Genomic DNA, 21,805 nt, shown 5'->3' with positions numbered 1-21,805 from the left:
ATTAATGTGTCTGCCTTAATGCCCAAGATATATACTCCCAAGATATACTCCCTATGTTTGCATTCCCATGTATAATATTTATATCGGTATGATGTAAGCCATTGCCCATATTACAGATGAAAGAGGTTGAATTGCCCAAGGGAATTTTGGAAGAGGCAGATCTGAGTCCAGGGTTTCCCAGCTTATGCATTAGCTAAAGTGTTTAGTAAGCTACTTTTCTTTCTTTTCTTAATTTATTAATTCTACAGAGATAAAGCAACCTGTTAAACAGGAATGCAAAGCAAATAACTGTCAACATATATTATAAAAGAAATATGTAAACTAATTTTTACAAGTAAATCTTTCAAGAAGAAGCAAACAACTGTCAACGTATATTATAAAAGTAATATTTAAACTAATTTTCAAGATGACTTCACAAATCAAAACTGTGCTACTTTTAAGACTTTGAATTCATCCAACTTTAGTTTGCTGACCTTGGGGGGGAAAAACTAATCAGGTTACTACTTGAAAGGAAAATTATCAGAGAATCCTAACGTTTAAGTTAGACAATGCAGTCAAAAAAACATCCTTGTCCAAGGCAGTGGCAGATCACTTCTCTCTTGTTACTAAGAAAACTACATAAAGACCTAGGCATGAGGGAATCTTCATCTTTACACTCCTGAAATATGAAATAAATAAGTTCTTTTTTACAACATTTTTTTCTGAATTAATATATATGCAGTTAGTTCTCAATTTAAGACCACAGTTGGTACCAGAATTTCTGTTGCCAATGTAGGAAGCCCCCCCACCCCACCCAAACACTAAGCAAGGCTGTTATGTGAGTCGTGGCCAATTTTATGATCTTTTACCACATTAAGTGAATCATGCAATCATTAAGTAAATCCGGCTTCCTTCATTGACTTTGCTTGTTGGAAGCCAGCTGGGAAGGTTGCAAATCAAATAGAATAGCAATAGCACTTAGACTTAATATACCACTTCATAGTGCTTTACAGCCCTCTCTAAGCGGTTTAAGAGTCAGCATATTACCCCCAACAATCTGGGTCCTCATTTTATCAACCTTGGATGGATGGAAGTCTGAGTCAACCTTGAACAGGTCAGGATCAAACTGCCTGCAGTCAGCAGAATTAGCCTGCAATACTGTATTCTAACCACTATGCCACCACAGCTGTTAATGACTGTGGGATGTTGCAACTATAATAAATATTATGCATAATAAAAGCATTGATTATTGGGGAAATAACACTTGTTTTGATTTATCATATCTTGACTTGTCATACCTATATCTAGATAATTTGTTCCCGATTAAAGAGATGACACTGCATTTCAGAGAAGTAGGTTTGTGTATTGCTCCTCCTCTCTGGACTGGAATTGCAAACGTTGCTGCTGTAGAGATTTAAAAACAGAGCCAGCATTTTGAAATAGGGCAAACACTATTGAAATCATATATTAAAGATTACACTACTAACTTCATTTACCGCCCTGAGTCCTTCGGGAGAAGGGCGGTATACAAATTAAATATTATTATTATTATTATAAATTACCTCCTGCTAAGTGAATCTTGAACTGTGCCAGCTGACTGTCTTCTTCCTTTTCCTTGTTGGAACAGGACTTGGGGGGTCATTATTCTCTAGTCTGAATGGTTAAGCAGTGTTTGATCAATTTGCCTGATATGTCTCTTGCTAAAAAAAAAATTCTGTGCAATTAATGTGTCTGCCTTAATGCCCAAGATATATACTCCCAAGATATACTCCCTATGTTTGCATTCCCATGTATAATATTTATATCGGTATGATGTAAGCCATTGCCCATATTACAGATGAAAGAGGTTGAATTGCCCAAGGGAATTTTGGAAGAGGCAGATCTGAGTCCAGGGTTTCCCAGCTTATGCATTAGCTAAAGTGTTTAGTAAGCTACTTTTCTTTCTTTTCTTAATTTATTAATTCTACAGAGATAAAGCAACCTGTTAAACAGGAATGCAAAGCAAATAACTGTCAACATATATTATAAAAGAAATATGTAAACTAATTTTTACAAGTAAATCTTTCAAGAAGAAGCAAACAACTGTCAACGTATATTATAAAAGTAATATTTAAACTAATTTTCAAGATGACTTCACAAATCAAACTGTGCTACTTTTAAGACTTTGAATTCATCCAACTTTAGTTTGCTGACCTTGGGGGGGAAAAACTAATCAGGTTACTACTTGAAAGGAAAATTATCAGAGAATCCTAACGTTTAAGTTAGACAATGCAGTCAAAAAAACATCCTTGTCCAAGGCAGTGGCAGATCACTTCTCTCTTGTTACTAAGAAAACTACATAAAGACCTAGGCATGAGGGAATCTTCATCTTTACACTCCTGAAATATGAAATAAATAAGTTCTTTTTTACAACATTTTTTTCTGAATTAATATATATGCAGTTAGTTCTCAATTTAAGACCACAGTTGGTACCAGAATTTCTGTTGCCAATGTAGGAAGCCCCCCCACCCCACCCAAACACTAAGCAAGGCTGTTATGTGAGTCGTGGCCAATTTTATGATCTTTTACCACATTAAGTGAATCATGCAATCATTAAGTAAATCCGGCTTCCTTCATTGACTTTGCTTGTTGGAAGCCAGCTGGGAAGGTTGCAAATCAAATAGAATAGCAATAGCACTTAGACTTAATATACCACTTCATAGTGCTTTACAGTCCCCTCTAAGCGGTTTACAGAGTCAGCATATTGCCCCCAACAATCTGGGTCCTCATTTTACTGACCTCGAAAGGATGGAAGACTGAGTCAACCTTGAGCCGGTCAGAATCAAACTGCTTGCAGTCAGCAGAATTAGCCTGCAATACTGTATTCTAACCACTATGCCACCACAGCTGTTAATGACTGTGGGATGTTGCAACTGTCGTAAATACATGCCGGATGCCAAGTGCCTGAATTTTGATCACATGACCAAGGGGATGCTGTAAGTGCGAGGGACCCAGCACCATTTTAACTTTGAACAATTATTAAACAAATGGTTGCAAGTCAAGGACTACCTGTATTCCATATACATATACATTCAATATATGTAATATACAATTACCTTGAAAAAAAATCATGCTATTATTAGATAAGATCCAAAGAGTTTTTTATTATTGGAGTCATAACAGTGGTATCCAAAATACATTTATATGAAAATAATTTATTAGCCACAATACCTGGTGTGAGGTTTTTGTTTGTTTGTTTGTTTTTGGCTCGGTGACCTTTGAGATAGCTTTAATAATGATGTCAAATTTCCAGGATTTTATGGTCATTTAGTTTTATTTGTGTTCTGAAAATTTGAAAGATCATATAAAAAGCTAATGATCTATCTTAAAGATATCTATCCCATCTTTTTTGTACAACAGGTCCACAGTGTTTGCTTTGTAATTTGTACTTAGGTAACCTGAGCCCTCCAGTGACACAGAACTGGTGTATTGTTCAATAAGCAGGATGAACTTAAGCCCCATCCTCTGCTGTCAGCCTTACCAGATAGACCACAGAGAAACAAGGCCAGATAAGTTACTTTAGTGTAAATATATAGTAGCAATACCTTGGAAGTCTGAAAGTAGATTCTCCTGTCCTCTCCTTTACAGCCTAAGAAGCTAGGGGGGTGTCTTCTGACCCTCTTGTTCCACCCTCTGTCCAGCTGCAGTCGATAATAGGCTGATTCTTATATCAGGGTCTCCAACCTTGGCAACTTTAAGACTTGTGGACTTCAACTCCCAGATTTCCTCAGTCAGCAAAGCTGTCTTATATGACCATTCCCTAGACAGCATCGATTCACTCATCTCCCAAGGGCTTTCCTCACATTCCATTACACTTGCTATATATTTGGGGGAGGGAAAGAGTTGTTACACAAGACTATTTTTCAAGTATTTCTACCATGGGATTAAATTAGCATTTAATCTTCATTATATTATGAAGATTATAGTCCCTGTGAATAGTTTTGAATATCTATATTCTAGGTTCAATTTGCTTTTCTTCCTCTCTTTTTGCAGTAGAATTTCCTTGAGTAATTTGATTCCCCCTTGTGGTTTAGAACTAAACAATTGACGAATAGTGCCGCTTGAAGTGGGGCTGCCAGGATACCTCAGGAAACTAACCCAATCAATTTATTTGAATTGGTAACTTTTCATTTAAGTAGCCTTTACATGCTGACAGCATACGGACATGGGAACCGTACAGGTTTTAAGGTGAACCAGAACATTTGTAGTTGTGCATTTTTTAGACATCAAAACCAAGAGTTCTGTGAGCCATATACATTTGAAATTAAAATCTCTTGAATAGTGCTGATCATTGAACTACAGGAAGAATCCCTTCCATCTGGTTGGGGTGGTGGCTGCTAATTTTATTTTCCAGAGCAGATTGCAGTAGTAGTCTTGGTTACATACTTCCTTACCTAGGTTGAATATCTGGATGTGATTACTTTTACAGGATTTAATCACGATTATATATTCAGCATGACAAAATTCTTTCTGCCTAGCCTGAATAATTAGCTGCGCTCTCATGCATTTAAAGGGAGGAATAATGAGATCTAAACAATCTGTTAAATATTCCATACCATTAACTGGAATCCTTGTGCCTGAATGTCTTAGATGTTCTGTTTTGAAAGTAATGTGAAGCTGCAATTGAATAGGCCAAGTGAATGGAATGGCAATAAGTCTCAAAACGTTTCTGGAGATGATGCTAATGGCATAGTAAAAAACTGTCCATTTAAAAGATGTTATTTTTAGATGGCCAAAATTACTTTCTGGCCAACAATAGGCATCTCTTGCTTGGCTCTAGATTGCAAAACAACAGTGTCTGAAAGCCAGAAAAGTGGAATCCCATTCAAAAGAGAGTAATCATTTGTGGTGTTGGAGAGAATGATATTGAATAAATGATGTGTAGTTAGGAGAAAGAACACAATGATTACAACTTTTGTTACTCTTTAATAATCCTTTTTTTCCAAGTGGTTACCACCAAGTGGTTTCATCAGTAAGACTACTAGAAAGTTGGAGACTACTTAGACAAAATAAGCATCAGACCTGGAGGTTTCCATTGGGCAAAAATGGTGTTAGACCAGATAGTGTAGTTCTAATAAAACCATTGTTAATATTCTAAAAATATAATCTGAAAACTGAAGCTAATATTTGAACACTGCTACAGAATGTATTCTGTAAGATTACTATTTTGACAGATCTCAACTTTCTTCCATAGAAGGGTTTTTGCACTATTATGGAAATATAGTACAGGTAGTCCTTGACTTATAGCTGGTTGGTTAACAACGGTTCTGTTATATCAAGAGCCCCCCCCCCCCAAAGGTACTCATGACCCAGATTTGAAGTTCTGATGGCTGCTCCCCCCCACCCCATAATCGCATGGGTACTTGACAACTGGCTGATATTTGCAGCATCCTGCGGTCACATGACTGCAGTTTACCTTTGTTGTTGTTATAAATTGGCATTTTTGGTTTTGCTTAATGATGCCAGGTTTACTTTATGACTTCTTCATTTGCTTAATGGCTACTGTAAAAAAAACCTGGGTCAGTCACGTGGCTGCTTCAACTTAAGATCATCATGACATATGATGGAAATTCTGCGCTGTATTATGGATATAACTTTAGGATTACTTTTATATATGAAGGATCAGGTTTAGAAAAAACTCTGGCTGCTAAGAGTTGACACCAATGTGATGGCATATATAATCAGTCCATCAAGAGAACATAAGGGACAATTTGCTGTGCTTTATTTCTTACCTGCCTTTCCTTAGATTGCAGAGCCCAGAGGGTTCCTTTAGTGCCTTTTAATGTCAAATCAAAATGTGATCAACAAAATACTGGGACTTCTTTGTCATTAGCACCTATGTAACAAAGGAAGTGTACTGGTAGTTCTCCACTTATGACAATTGAGCCCAAAATTTATGTTGTTATAGTAAGAGAGTCATTTGTTAAGTGAGTTTTGCCTCATTTTGTGACCTTTCATGCCACAGTTGTTAAGTGAATCACTGCAGTTGATGACTTAGTAACTTGGTTGTTAAATGAATCTGGTTTCCCCATTGATTTTGCTAGTCAGAAGGTCGCAAAAGATGATCACATGACCTTGGGACACAGCAGTGTTCATAAGTATAAGCCCGTTGCCAAGCATCTGAATTTTGATCACATGATCATGGGGATGCTACAAAGGTCACAACTGTGAAAAATGGTCAGAAATTACTTTTTTTAGTGATGTAACTTTGAACAGTCACTAAGTGAACTGTTGTAAGTCAAGGACTATTTGTAGTTAATCACTCTGCCTTATCCTTAAGGCAATAATAGGATTTTGTTTACCATTGATGGATTAGGACTTTTTTCCTTTTCCAGTTTGGACCAGTCTGTCTTAAGTTAATTTTTGCAAATATTTCATGAAAACATTGTTTATAATCATAGGTTCCAAAATTTCTAAATTTGTGTTTTTCTCTCTGGTGTATATCAAGTTTGAAAATAAGGATTCAGACATCTGTGGAACTTTGTGGTTTTTTTTAAAAAATACCTCTGATACCTCATTCTGTTTGATATCAGTTTTTGTATTAAGACCTGAAGCTCAGTTTTAGAGACCAAATATAGTTCTATTTCAGAAAGCCTGGATATTTATAGGATGGCATATCCTGAAGTTCAGCCATCTTTTTTACAGAGATGGTGTATACCATCTCTGACAATACTGCTTCACAATTCTTAATGTCAATTATTCTTGTCCAGCTGAAAATAACAAGAGATATCTGAGCCAACCAAGTTTCTATGATATTGCTTTCTCAGTATCAGTCCACTGTAGTGGAATCAGGCATAGAGAGAGCTATAATGATGGAATACTCCATAGTTTTCTCTGACAAGTCAGCTGCATAATAAACTATATTTAATAATAGCTTGACAAAATATGCTGCTCCTTTTTGAAGTTCTCTGGGAAATAAAACAAAGATGGTAACATTATGTTATTTCACCATCCTGGCATGATAGCACATGAAGAATTTAACCTGCATCTCTATGTAACTTGCATTCTGTGAGTACAGAATGTTACTGATGTTAGATACCTGATGCCAATAAAAGTATATGTAGCTAAGGGTGGAACTGGTGTGTGGGTGTGTGTGCGCACTTCCTGAGCCTGGTTGTTTGCTTGCAGATTTTTCACTATCCAACTACACAATTTGATGATGTTTTCTAGTTGGGTAATGAGATATCTGCAAGCAAACAACCAAGCTCAGAGAGCACCAAGAATCCCATGGATATCTGATTATAATGTGTCTACTATAATAGTTAAGTTGTTGGATGTTGGAGTAAGAAATAGAATCCCCTTTCCTTTAGTCAGTTAAGATTCTTGATGTGGTGAGAATCTTCCCATTAATAAGGATGGATAATAAGACTGATAACTCTCTGGATAAGGTTCAATAGTGAGCAAATGGAGCTTATAAATATCATAAACATCAGAATTCTAAAAGATCCCCAGCTTTTCCTCAATAATATGTAGAGTGCCATTCAAATTCAAGGGCTCATAACTGCCACTACAGTATATTATCCTTTATCTTACCTATTAGAATTGGAATGCTAAAAGACAGTAATTATTTACTATTGCCTTCCTGAGCAGAGTTTGCAAATGTGTCTTTATTGTTGTCTCTATTGTGATCATGTGCCGTCAGCATCTTCTTATACTGATTCTGTCTAATGTGGGTGCCCACTTTTTTTAGTTGGGTGACTCCAGTAGGAATATACAGTCTTGGCATAAACTGCCAGATTGCTTCATTCATCCCTTCCAGGAACATACCACCACCCACTATCACTCTGACATAACATAGCAGAATTGTGTGTGTGTGTGTTAAGCTCCATTGTCTACCATCCAGAAAGTGCTTTATGCAAACTCATAACCCAAATGTATTGAACTCATAGATAGTCCCTTGAACCTAGGCCTCCTTATTTGTCTGGAAGCAAATCCTTATTCATCAGACAGAAAAGCAAATCAAACAGAATGGTAATTTGGAAGCTTGATTGACAATTTGGAGTGGCTTTAATGTGGGTTAATTATATGGATGCTTAGCCAGATTTTAAATTTTGCTATAGGACAAGCAGTTACATGAACATTAGCAGGTGTTCCATTGAGTTGTAAAATATACAATATTCAATACTGAGAAAGACCAACTTAATAACAATCTATAACATGGCCTTTCTCGCTATTAATCAATCAGAATAGATTACTGTCGGTACTCTATCTTCCTGGTCGTTGATCTTGTGGAATTGACACAGCCATCATATTACTAGAGGTGTCCTTTATCCCTCACCCTGAGGTTGTGAAATGAAAAGGTTTTTATAAACAGTTGTGTTCTGAGCTGTACAATACTATCAAGTTTTGTGAAAACTGGCCCTGAAGTGTAGTTGTCAGGTACAAAGAGCATTAATGAATGCCTCTCCAGAAATGATTGCCAGAGAGAATATGTAGAGGCTTCCCACTTCCATGTGGAACAACCTGTTGTTTGATTCTGGAGAAGTGTGAGATGATACTACTTGTAAGCTTCCTGGAAGAACTTTCTAAGGCTTTCAGCTGATCCTCTTTATTCTCTTGGCTTCCTTTATAGTACAGTGCTGTGGACAACAACCCTCTTTCCCTGTATGTCATGCATCCATTTTGGAACACTGTAGTTAAGGTGAGTAAACCTCTTGTCCACCCTTTTTAAGTGTGCTTTCTATGCTACACTTGGGCTACGTTTAACTCTCTGCAAGTAGAAAAAAATTATGACCCATTGATACGACCTCTTCCTTTTCTCTGTGGCTAACCCAGGAGATTCCCTTCTCAGAAAACTTCATCTTTTGTACGTGCAAGTCACCTTGTGGGCTGGATTTTATTTTCTGCTGTTTATGTCAAATGAATAGTTATTTTCTTCTTGTTTATGTATTCTTGATGAAAATTACTGTGTCTATTAATATGAACTTTGTGTGTGTGTGTTTTACTTGCTTTCTCCTAGATTTTCCCTAAGTGGCTGGCTCCAAATTTGATAACATTTTGTGGTTTCTTGCTAGTTGTCTTCAACTTCTTTCTCATGGCATACTTTGACCCTGATTTTTATGCTTCCGGTAAGACTTTGATGTTTCATTCCATTCATTTTTAAATTGTGTGTGCCTTTATAATCACAAGAATAATGAGAATGATGAAAAATATATTCTTGATATTAATATCAGTTTGATTTTGGCCTTGCTTGATATTCAGACTCATAAAATGCACAATACATACAATTAAAATACTAATAAAAAACTAATAAAAAAACAAACCATGAGTAAAATAATCTGATTTAACTTTATGTATGAATTGAGCCTTTGTGTTGGTAGAATATTGTCCATTTAGTCTTGTTATGGTGTTCTTAGGCTTTCCAATTTCTTGATTTATTTTTTACAGGTTTTTAAAAATATGTATACTCTCCTTTAAAACCAATATATATCCAGGCTTGCAGGACATTAAAATCACAATAGTGTGTAGAGATTTTAAATGAAAACTGAAATATGATAAGTCACAATTAAAATGCATTATAAATATAAATACCTGAGAGAATAAAAATATAAATACAGGTAGTACTTGACTTATGAATGGTTGCTTAGCAACAGTTCAAAGTTTTGGGGGGCTTACAACCCAGATTCAGTAGTCTGACAGTCTCAGTCTCTCTCCCTCCCTCTCTCCCTCTCTCTCTCGCTCGCTCTCTCGCTCTCTCTCTCACACACACACACACACACACACACACACACCGAGGTCACATGATTGCACTTCGGCCATTTGGCAGTTGGGCTGCATTTACAGCCATTTGCATTGTCCTGCAGACAATATTTTACAACAGCTTTGTTGAACACCAGAATATTGCCAGTTTTTGACAAAACCACACTGACTGCAAATCATTGATTCACTTGACAACTGTGGCTGGTTACTAGCCATTATTGCCCTGGGAGAAAATCCTCTTTGAAGGGGATCTTAGACTACAATTGGAAATTACAGGAAGAAATATTCCTTCACATATTATGATGTCAAACCATGAAGGACTTTACAGGTAGTTCTTGGTCCTCACTTAATGACTACAATAGGGATTGGTTATTGAGCGAAGTAGTTGTTAAGCAAGATGTCATGTGACTGCCCCTATGACTGCTTTCCTCAGTAATCGCAATCCTGGCACTCCTGGTTGTGGTTGTTAAGTGACAGAGTTCCAAGTAAGGAATTTTACCGAACCTGGGAGCCTCCATTCAGAAGCTGAAAATCTCCTCTGCCAAAATTCAAGCAGGATTTACAGCCCCTGAATGAAGAACCACTTGCATGCTGATGCACCAGACCTCCCAGGGCCTTCTCCACCCACCTGAGGCATCTAACACACCTTATCTTAATATCTTCTTAGCTATCTATCTGCTAAAGAGCTGAAAATCTTGCTTGCATTTTGGCTCCCTCTCATCTCTAGGGACTGGCTGAAAGAGCTGCTTGCCGAAGGATGTCAGCTCTTTTCCATTCATGCAAGGGAACTCCTTCCCCAGAGTCAGGAAGCAGAGCTTAAATCATCAGGATATGAGTTTTATTTCTCTACCCCTCTGAAAGATTTAAGCTCCCCTCCACATGGGAAAGGGAACGCTTTTGACAGGATGCAGGAATAGCTCAGATTTTCAGAATCTGAGGTCCATCCCTTCACTCCACCAAAGGAGTTCAGCTCCCCTTGGCAGGCAGCTCTTTCAACCAGCTTCCAGAGATGAGAGGGAAATCCAGCAGAGAAGATTGCAAATGACGATCACAGGGTGCTTGGCAACCAGTTGTAAGTGCAGGCAGATTGCCAGTCACCCAGATCACAATTACATGACTGCAGGGGATAGCACAGTGTTTTACAACAGCTGGAAGTCCAAGGCCATCATAATAGTGTACATTTGTTAAACGGTTGGTAAGCCAACTACCTGTTTAGAACCTGATAATGCAGGTGCTTTAACCTAGGTCCACAAATTATTTTATTTTATTTATATACTGCCCCTCTCACTGTTTGGGGTGACACTGGGCAGCTGGGAATTGGTTGAGGTTGCATAAATCTGGATAGTAATATCCATTTATTTATTGAATCTGGAGGCTAATAACAGTTATCATCATACAAAAACAAACTAACAGTACAACAAACAATCATAATAAAAAAGAAAATATATGGAGCACAATTTACTCATGGCTTGACACTCAGTGTAATGTCCATAAACCCCAAACTGCTTTAGAAGAATTCTATTGTAACAACCTTCCAAAATATGAGGCTAATCTAATCTCCATGGGAAGGCTTGTTCCAAAATTTTGGAACTCTGTCCAAGAGTTAGTATTTCCTGCATCTGGCCTCCATCATCTCACCAAAATGAGGGACTACCCACAGCTTTTCTTGAGAGGAATGATTTGGACAGATTGAATCTGATGGGGAAGGCAGTTGTTGCTGAGGGTAGACTTGAACGTGGGTTTCCCTCATTCTAGATCAATCTTAACAGCTACACCAGGGGTGTCAAACTCATGTCATCACAGCAGCGTCACGTGACATATCGGGACCTTTTTCCCCTTTGCTAAACCGGGAGTGGGCATGGCCAATGTGTGATGCATCTGGCCCGCAGGCTGGGAATTTGACAGCCCTGAACTACACACTCTTTCATAGCAACCCAAATTGTACCTTGTTAAGAAATCACCCTGCCAACAAAAGTGCGTATAGTCAAGGCTATGGTTTTCCCAGTTGCAATGAATGGGTGTGAAAGTTGGACCATAAGAAAGACTGAGTGCAAAAGAATTGAGGCCTTTGAACTCTGGTGCTGGAGAAGTCTCCTGCAAGTCCCTTGGACTGCAAGGCGATCAAACCAGTCAGTCCTAGAGGAGATCAACCCTGACTGTTCTTTAGAAGGCCAGATCCTGAAGATGAAACTCAAATACTTTGGCCACCTAATGAGAAGGAAGGACTCACTGGAGAAGAGTCTAATGCTGGGAAAGATTGAGGGCAAAAGAAGAAAGGGACGACAGAGAAGGAGGTGGCTGGATGGAGTCACTGAAACAGTAGGCGTGAGCTTAAATGGACTCCAGAGGATGGAAGAGGCCTGGAAGACCTGGAGGAACGTTGTCCATAGGATCACGATGGGTCAGACACGACTTTGCAACTAACTACAACAAGAAATCTTAAGTTTTTTGTTTCATCAATCCACAGATTTAGGACAATTTACAATAGAACAGCTGTAAGAGAAAAATACATTAAGAAGTAATAGTCAAAACCATATTAAGAAAACACCGTTTGTGCCATAAAAACCAATAAACTCAAATTGAGATCTCAGTAGTGAAGGATTGTTTTAACTGTGTTACAGAACACTGGATTGTATTAGATTGTAGCAATGAATTTCCTTTTTTTTTTCTGATAATTTTGTTAGAAATAATTTCAGATGTTGCACTGGATCAGAACTATTCTATAATGAAAAATGGAAAGAGGATGGAAATAATGGGATGCAGAAAGTTAAGTCTAATTGTCCTCCATTATCCTAGGAGTCCAAAGAAACTAAATGGTTAGAGCAAGGGTGTCGCAACCTATGGGCCGGATGCATCATCTGCTGGCTCTGCCCTGGCCCGATTAAGTGATGGAGGAAAAGTTCCGCTATGTCACGTGATGATGTTGTAACGACGGGAGTCTTGACAGCCCTAGGGTAGAGGTTCAAAAAATACTCCTTTATGTAAGATGTGGGATTCTTCATCACCAGCTGTAGGGTTAATACCTACCAATTAAAAATTTGCAAAGCAGTTTAGGAAAATTGAATGAAGTTCTAATTAGCTACCAAATAGATACAGTAGCTGTCTTTTGCTTCCCGCAAGCCCTTAAATACCAGTTTCTAATTAATCATCAGGTTTATTTGATAGGCTGCTCAGAAAGTTGGCTGTCAAGGAGAACAGGATACTGATTTAAATAAACTTTTACTTCCATGGTGCAATCTTGCTTTTGATAAAGAAATTAGAATAAACCAAAATTGTATGGTTACAGACTACTCAGTGTTGAGCAGAGGGACTGAAAATCAGATTGAAGAGGTTTGACTCGTAGAATAGAGCATGAATTGGAAACAGATTAGGAGCAGTCCATGTTGCAACTTCTTGCTGGAGCTCTTTTTTTGTCTTATTTAATTGTAATGCTTAATTGGATTCAATACTCGTAGGCTTAGCCACATGCCATTTACTGTCCAAGAGTAACATTTAAGTTTTAAGTAGAGTCAATCGGCAACATCCCCTAAGTCTGATTCAGTGGAGTATGTTGTTTGATCTCTTTTCCTCTACAAGGAGGATTATCCTTAATGAAATTCTGCAAAGATGCCTCAGTGGCTCTTGTTGTTTTGAAAATGAGAATTTTGGTTTTCCCTCACTGTATGTGGGTGGGATATGAAGAAAGACGTTTTAAGATGTCCATCTCAGCAAATAGTACATAGCAGCTGCCCTCTGTGTATTTGTTTGCAAAAATGATCATGAAGGCAGACAAATCTCTTATTTATTTCTTCCACTGCTGTTTGTTGCCCAGGTAATATATTAACAGTTTTTATAATGGTGCTGCTTCCTGAGTCTATTTTTTCTAACCGGAAAGACAAATTCCATTCAGATTGACAGCGGAATATGTATTTTTCCCTCCCTAAAGGCATTTTTCTTTTTAAAAAAATATGATCCCACAGAATTTTGACCCAAATGGAATTTAAAATTTGTACAGAGCTAGTTAATAAAAGTTTTAATATTATACATAAGCCTGAATGAAATTTGGCAGAAATATAGGTAATGGAAATCAGCTATGTGAAAGTACATAGTAAGGATTTAAATTCTTGCCAAGAGTATATGAGGCTTCATTAATACAGAAACTGTTTTATTTTGCATTTCACTGGTCATGTTTCCCTCAAGGTTGTGAGATGGGTAGCAAATAAATTGAATAAATAAAACAAGTCAAGCTAAATGTCCAATGACTACATGAACATATTGGTGGTGTTTGTTGGCAATAAGAGGGGGAAAGGTTGGCATTGCCTTCTTCCTATGTTTATATTTTTGGACTTTACAATCTATAAGCCCAAAATTACCTGGTAAAAAGTATCATCCAACTAACTTTTTCAACATCAGCTGGATGTTTTGCTCTTCATTGATATACAATCTATTACCTTAAATTAACACAAAGTTGTGTTATAACAGATAATTATACTAGTTACAGTAGAAGTAGCTGTGGTGGTTAGAATGCAGTATTGCAGGCTAATTCTGCCCACTGCCATGAATTCAATCCTGACCAGCTCAAGGTTGACTCAGCCTTCCATCTTTCCGAGGTCAGTAAAATGAGGATCCAGATTGTTGGGAGCAATATGCTGACATTTGTAAACCGCTTAGAGAGGGCTGTGAAGCACTATGGAGTAATATGTGTATATATAATGCACATATATATGCATACATACATACATACACATACATACATATGTGCTAAGTACTATTATCTTCGGTCCTTTGTGTTCAGTTTTTCCCCCAAGAATCAGCACTTTCTGAATAAGCATGTCTCACTTAACAGTGATATCATTTGATGGAAAGACAGGCTTTGTATTTGTTAGTACTGAAATTCACACCTGTGAGAAAAAGAAAAATTAAAACCATGCCACGTTACAGTAGCCGAAATGCTATTTCGTTTCCTTAAGTATTGAGAAGGGTTTATAACTTTTAGAGCAATAGTAGACAACTTGAGTTCCCTGGATTGAATGCGGCCTCCCTCCCTCAAGATTTGCATGCAGAAATTCATGGAATGTACATACACCCAAAGATTAATAACTACATTTAATTAAATGGAAATGAAATCTCATTCTTCTTCTGTCCACACCCACACCTTTTTGAAAGGGAGCATTGCATGTCCTTCACAGGGCAAGGGCTGCCTTATTTATTAATATAAAATGCAATATAGGATTTTCCAGATGATTTTGATTCCATTTCTGATGGATTTCCATTTGGCACAGGGTGATGAATTGTCAGGTTTGCAGTCCAAGCATCAGGAGAGTCCCAGGAAGGATACATTGTCTCAAGTTTTGATTTGGCAGGGGCAGGGGGCATAATTCATTAAGAAGCATATCTAATTGAAGTGTTTAATTTTCCAATTCAGTCTTAGTGCTTTGGAGCCTCACCCACCAGGAAATTTTTATGTCCCATTTTAATACAGTCGTTTTATCTGCATAAATTGTAGCACTAGCAATAGCACTTAGACTTATATACCACCTCACAGTGCTTTACAGCCCTCTCTGAGCGGTTTACAGAGTCAGCATATTGCCCGCAACAATTTGGGTCCTCATTTTACCCACCTCAGAAGGATGGAAGGCTGAGTCAACCTTGAGCCTGGTGAGATTTGTACTGCCAAATTGCAGGCAGCCTGCAGGCAGCAGAAATAGCCTGCAGTACTGCTCTCTAACCACTGCGCCACTGTGGCTCATTGTAGTTTGAAATTATTGTAAGCCACCCAGAGTCACAAGTAGTGGGTGGTGTAGAAATGTGCTGAATGAATAAATAAATCACTATTTTACACTACAATTATGGCAATAAGAGTGGCATTTCACAATTGGGTGGTAGCTGCTATGAATTCAATGGTAAGTAAAGGTTTGCTGATACAAGCAGGTAACAGTGTTAAAATAGATTTTCTGCATCATTTTTGCCTTTGCCACCTTCTAAAAATTTTTAAACTTCTTTCTAATTTAGAATCCTAGTATTTCCTAGTAGTTTCTCATCCAAGCTTTTTTGAGGTCAGGGAAGACCAATCAGCTGCTAAGCAGCTGCTGTGACTTCTTATTGTCCCGAAACATTAGAAGAGTTCTAGGCTGGATAAGCCTGCAATAGGCTGAGCCTGATCTTAATTGCTAAAATGTACTCTTGTTTGAAAAATGTTTTCCTACAGAAAATAATGACTCAGAATTACTGTCTTTCCTGCAGCACCAGACCAAAAGCACGTTCCAAACAAAGTGTGGGTCATAGTGGGTCTCCTCAATTTTGCGGCTTATACTCTAGGTAAGATCTGTTGATTTCCTGCACACTGTATTTATACAATCAGCAACATATTAATGAGCATTAATATTATTGAGACCAAATTCCCTGAATAACACAGCTACCTCTTATTACACTTACAAGTCTAGTGCAAAATACATATGCAACTGTTTGTACCTTATGCCTCTTACCACCAATGCTTGTGGCTGAAATAGGAGAAGATGTTTTTCTGAAAGAGAGAAGGGATAGAGAAGCTGTTCTGTTCTCTGTTGCACATTCATATTTCTGAAATAGCAGTTGCTTCTCCATTTCAGTTTTATCAGGGGCAAGAAAGGAAGGTCTGGAAGATGCAAGTGCAAATTCACAAGCAATTTGTTTTAGTTTTCTTAAGGAAGCAACCTATTCTGATCAGCTTTTACAAAAGGAAATAAGATTATCTACTACTAGTAAAGTAAAATGCGAGTAGTATGTGCATAGGAAAAAATTGTAGCAAGAATACTTAAAGATGAATGCAGTGATACAAGGCTTAAGAGTCCTGCAAAAGAACAGTTATGGATCTGTAGCAATTTTAGGAAAACAGTATGATTTACAGCAGAGAAGGGTGGATGGTTTAGGGATTCAATTAACCACAATCTGAAACTAAATCTTTTTTTCTGCCTCATAAAACCTCCTGCGCTTTCAGCTGTTTTTAACAACAATGGCACAAGTAAATGGGCTTTGGTTTATGAATTGTCAAAGCCTTACCAAGCTCAGTTCTTAAATCTTTTTGCTTTGATTTCTTTTCTTAATGTATTTTTTTTCTAATTTTAATCCCAGCCACAATGGAGTGAAAGCAATCAGTTAACCTTCTCTTTCTGTGACATCTCTCTCCTTAGCGCTCCATGGCTTAAAGCGCTCCATGGCTTAGGACCGGGCTATTTTATTTTATTTATTTTTATTTTATTTTATTTTATTTGCATTTATATCCCGCCCTTCTCCGAAGACTCAGGGCGGCTTACACTATGTCAGGCAATAGTCTTCATCCATTTGTATACTATATACAAAGTCAACTTATTGCCCCCCAACAATCTGGGTCCTCATTTTACCTACCTTATAAAGGATGGAAGGCTGAGTCAACCTTGGGCCTGGTGGGACTTGAACCTGCAATATTGCAGGCAGTTGCTGTTAATAACAGGCTGCATTAGCCTGTTGAGCCACCAGAGGCCCTATCTACGGGACCGTCTACTGCCGGTCTCTATCTCCCATCGTCCGGTGCGTTCCCACAGAGAGGGACTCCTCAGGGTGCCGTCAGCCAAACAGTGTCGACTGGCGGCCCCCAGGGGGAGGGCCTTCTCTGTGAGGGCTCCGACCCTGTTGAACGAACTTCCCCTCGGGCTTCGACAACTACCTGACCTTAGGACCTTTCGCCGCGAACTTAAAACCTATTTATTTCGGATGGCTGGACTAGCTTGATTTTTATCTGTAATTTTAATTGAATGTGATGGGTTTTTAAATTTTTGAAATTTTATGGGGGTGTTTATTATTTTAATTTTTGGGCTAATTTAAATCAGTTTTTTAAGGGTTGTTTTAATTATTGTGTATGTCTGTATTTTATCTGCCTGTTCACCGCCCTGAGTCCTTCGGGAGAAGGGCGGTATACAAATTAAAATATTATTATTATTATTATTATTCAGATGGTGTGGATGGAAAACAGGCACGTCGCACCCAATCCAGCTCCCCACTTGGGGAACTCTTTGACCATGGCCTGGACAGCTGGGCTTGCATGTTCTTTGTGGTTACCGTGTACTCCACTTTTGGCCGAGGATCCAATGGTGTCAGCGTTTTTATCCTCTACCTGCTCCTCTGGGTGGTTTTGTTCTCATTCATCCTTTCCCATTGGGAGAAATATAATACAGGGATTCTCTTCCTGCCTTGGGGCTACGATATCAGCCAGGTGGTAAGTCAACCAGCCTTTTGCCACACTCATTTCCAAAGGTTGCCTTAACAATGGGCAGAGATTTGGCTTACTTTGATTCTCTGGGGTTTAGATTTGTTTCCTTGGCGTACTATTACCACTTTCAAGTTAAAGCCCCATTTATTTTATGTGAGATTTCTTTAGAAGGCTTGAAATAGGATGTACAAATAATTTAACCCTGGAATTTTCAAAGCTTTTGGTGCCGTGACCCTCTGAAACAATGCATGAAATTACGTGACACCACAACCCCCATCCCCATTCTAATGATTTCACTCAGATTAGAGTTGGGTGAGAAATAAGTGCACCACTGTGCGTAACGAATATTAATTTTAATTAAATTAATTGTGTTTGTATGTGCATAGAATCGTGAATGTCATAGACCTTGGCCAAAGTAGCTTTGTTTGAGAAACAGTTACCGACTAGCATTGTTTTGGTTGGTGTTAGTTGTCCACTCTTCCCCGAATGCTGGTGGGCAGGCACTTTCCTTCCGCTCTTCTGGGATGCCCCACTGAACACTTTTCTGAATAATCACTCACCACGTTGGAACCTTAAAAGAGCCCTTTGCCCTCTTACGTTTGCTGCCTGCAGGTATTATTGACTTGGACTTAAATACTTGCATGGCTGAGCAGAGGGACCTTGATTTTTTTTTCCACAGTAAAGTCTGATTCCTTATTTTCCATATGTCATCTCATTCATAAATTTAGGAAGAGAAATTCCATCTGAAACCCATTAACAAAAATCCAAAATCTCATAACTGTAAATGGAGAATATCTGATGAAATGTTTCTTCCTGTCTTCCTTTCTTTTTGTGCTTTCAGGACACAACTAAATTGGTCAATGTGCACCCTGTTTCCCCCAAAATAAGACATCCCCTGATAATAAGCCCAGTCGGACTTTTGAGCGCCTGGCAATAAGGTCAAGCACTTATTTCAGGGTTCAAAAAATATAAGACAGGGTCTTATTTTCAGGGAAACACAGTATATGTCTTTCATGATATTAAACTTTATATACTCACACTGTTAGCCTATAGAATTTGTTCCCAGATTTATTTATTTTTTAAAAAAAAGACTATTGGGGCAGTCCAACTTCCCTTCCCTTTCCGTAAAATTTACTGGTCTCTGGATAGCCGCAATAAACCATCCTCCTGTAAAATGCAAATTATGAGAAATGACTACAAGGATCATCTTGTCCAACTGTCTGCAGTCTACAGCAAAACCATCCTTGATAGATGGCTCTCCTGTGTCTTCTTAAAAACTCGTAGCCTTTATAGGTAGACTACTGACTCATAGAGATCTTACTGTCGGGACGATTTTCTCCTATTCAAATGAAGTCTCGGTAGCTATAATTTGAATTCTTTATTTCTGCTTTAAATTTCTATGGGAAAGGAAAATCTTACCTGATCCTCTTCCCTATGGTATTCTTTTACATATCCAAACACTGATACTATGTCGCCCCCAATTGTCTTTTCTCCAGATTGAGTACTCCAAATTCCTTCAGCATGTCCTCAGAGCTTTCTGATATTTTGATCCTCACTGATTGTTCATATCTCCCATGCAAATAGCAATAGCACTTAGACTTATATACTGCTTCACAGTACTTTACAACCCTCTCTAAGTGTTGTGTCTTGCCCGCCCTCAGAGCAGCCGGGGCCTTCTTACCTGCTGCCGAACACTGAGGAATGTATGCCTCCCGGTCCCAGTCCTGGCTCCATGCCCACACAAACTGCAGAAGAAGGAGAATCTCCCTGCCCCAGCCCTGACTCCATGCCCAGGCAAACGGAGCAGCTAGACCCCTCCCCCTCCTCCACAGCATGTGAGCCTGAGGAGGGTTTATTACCAACAGCTGATTGGTGTGACCCTCGCATCAGAAGATTGGATAGGCGGAGGCAACAGAGGAAGGAGGGCAGGCCTTAATGAGTGCTGAGTCATGGAGCCACACCCCATGGCCTATATAAAGGATCTACTTTCTGGCAGTCTCTGAGTCAGGCAAAAGTCGAACTTATCTTGCTGAAGTCACTTACTGGTCTCCTGCCTGCTCTGAGGACTTTGCTAGGACTTTGGGCAGAGCTGCAGAGGCAAGCCTGATTCGGATTTCCCTGACCCAGCTGTCAGCGGAGGAGTGGGACACGACACTAAGTGGTTTAGAGTCATCTTATTGCCCCCAAACAATCTGGGTTTTCATTTTACCGACCTTGGAAGGATGGACGGCTGAGTAAACTTTGAGTCTGTGAGACTCGAACTGCCAAACTACAGACAGCCAGCAGTCCATAGAAGTAGCCTGCAGTACTGCATTCTAACCACTGCGCCACCACGACGCGCCACCATTCACAATCATTTTGTGAATGGCCAAGTTCGTGGGGACTATTTCATAAGAGTGCCTTGATCATACCCTCAAGATACAATTTGCATTCAGCAGCTTAAGAACATTGGGGTATTTTCTGGGCCAGTTTCCCATTTTGGAGACCTTCCATATGTCAGCTTCCAGCATTCTCAGTAAAATAGGTATGGAAATGCAAATACTTGTAGGATGCTTAGTTTGGGAGAGGTTTATAGCTCCTTCCCTTTTAGCAATGGTAAGAAAAGTTAGCTCTGCTCTTTGCACTAATTACTAACACTTGGACATGCAGTTGCAGCAGGCATAGAGTAAAAAGAAAAGATTCTTTGGGGATATTTCCACCAACAACATTTATGTTCAATTTTGTCAATTGGAAATGCTGGAATGATGATTATTATAAAGATCTGTAATTCTGCCTTCTTTTCCAGACCATTTCAGTAGTATATATCGTGACATCCATCATAGGAGTGGAGGCCTGGTACAAACCTTTCCTGTTTCATTTTTTATATAAAGACCTGTTCGTTACAATGATTATTGGTAAGAAGGTGCTTGTAGAAACCTGTATCTTTTGAGCTGCTTTGTACCAAACCCTAGCATGTCTTTATCAAAAAAATGTTTGTTGTTTATGGTGAATTTTCTTACAGGACGGGGATGGGAGGAGGTCACAGTGAGAAGTTATTTCTTCCAGAATATCTCATACCAGATGACATTTCTGTTGAAAATCTAAAACTGTCACCAGGTTTCAGTCTGTCTGTAGCAAATGAGTTGTATATAAAAAGATAATTAAGTGGGTGTAAAAGTAAAGCATTAGAATTGATCATGAAATATCAAAAGGGAAGATAGTTTCTCCCTTTTAGGATCAATCATCAAAAGTGAAGGAATGAGCACTCAAGAAATGTGCTGCAAACTAGCACTTGGTACAGCAGCCATGAAGGCCTTGCAAAAGATTATATACCTACAAAAGATAAGAATTGTGTAAACAATGGTATTTCCTATGATACTCCATGAAAGTGAAAGTTGGACTCTGAAAAAGTAGGATAAGAAGGTATTGAGACTTTTGAACTTAGTGTTGGAGAAGACTCCTGAGAATATTTCGAAAAAATAAACCAGGGAATCATCGAACAAATTAACCCAGAGTTCTTCACTCAGGGTACACCCAGCCTTAAATTATCTAGCTTCAAACACCTAAATGCAGAGACCCAAGTTCTCTGGAGAAGGTTCTAACGCTAGGCAGGGTGAAAAGAAAGAGAAGTCAGATAATACTGACTTCGGTTTAGCTCACACTGGTAAAGCCTGTTATTAAGAACACAGTAGCCTGCAATTACTGCAGGTTCGAGCCCGGCCCAAGGTTGACTCAGCCTTCCATCCTTTATAAGGTAGGTAAAATGAGGACCCAGATTGTTGGGGGGGCAATAAGTTGACTTTGTAAAAATATACAAATAGAATGAGACTATTGCCTTATACACTGTAAGCCGCCCTGAGTCTTCGGAGAAGGGCGGGGTATAAATGTAAACAAAAAAAAAAAATA

General features: G+C 38.7%; 2 protein-coding genes across 6 annotated transcripts in view; one reads left to right on the top strand and one right to left on the bottom strand.

Annotated features, from left to right (window-relative positions):
* The window catches only part of PBK (PDZ binding kinase), a 73,292-nt gene that overhangs the window by 25,617 nt on the left and 25,870 nt on the right, over nucleotides 1–21,805 (bottom strand). The window lies entirely within an intron of this gene.
* The window catches only part of SELENOI (selenoprotein I), a 45,924-nt gene that overhangs the window by 12,378 nt on the left and 11,741 nt on the right, over nucleotides 1–21,805 (top strand). For both annotated transcript variants that reach the window (XM_058164713.1, XM_058164714.1), the window contains exons 2-6: nucleotides 8,591–8,659; nucleotides 8,978–9,086; nucleotides 15,940–16,014; nucleotides 17,664–17,926; nucleotides 20,706–20,814. In XM_058164713.1, coding sequence (XP_058020696.1) covers nucleotides 8,591–8,659; nucleotides 8,978–9,086; nucleotides 15,940–16,014; nucleotides 17,664–17,926; nucleotides 20,706–20,814 — 625 coding nt within the window. The remainder of the gene's footprint in view (nucleotides 1–8,590; nucleotides 8,660–8,977; nucleotides 9,087–15,939; nucleotides 16,015–17,663; nucleotides 17,927–20,705; nucleotides 20,815–21,805) is intronic.

The sequence above is a fragment of the Ahaetulla prasina genome, chromosome 1 (genome assembly GCF_028640845.1).
Source record: "Ahaetulla prasina isolate Xishuangbanna chromosome 1, ASM2864084v1, whole genome shotgun sequence".
NCBI classification, from domain to species: Eukaryota; Metazoa; Chordata; class Lepidosauria; order Squamata; family Colubridae; genus Ahaetulla; species Ahaetulla prasina.
This window is presented reverse-complemented; position numbering and strand designations above follow the sequence as displayed.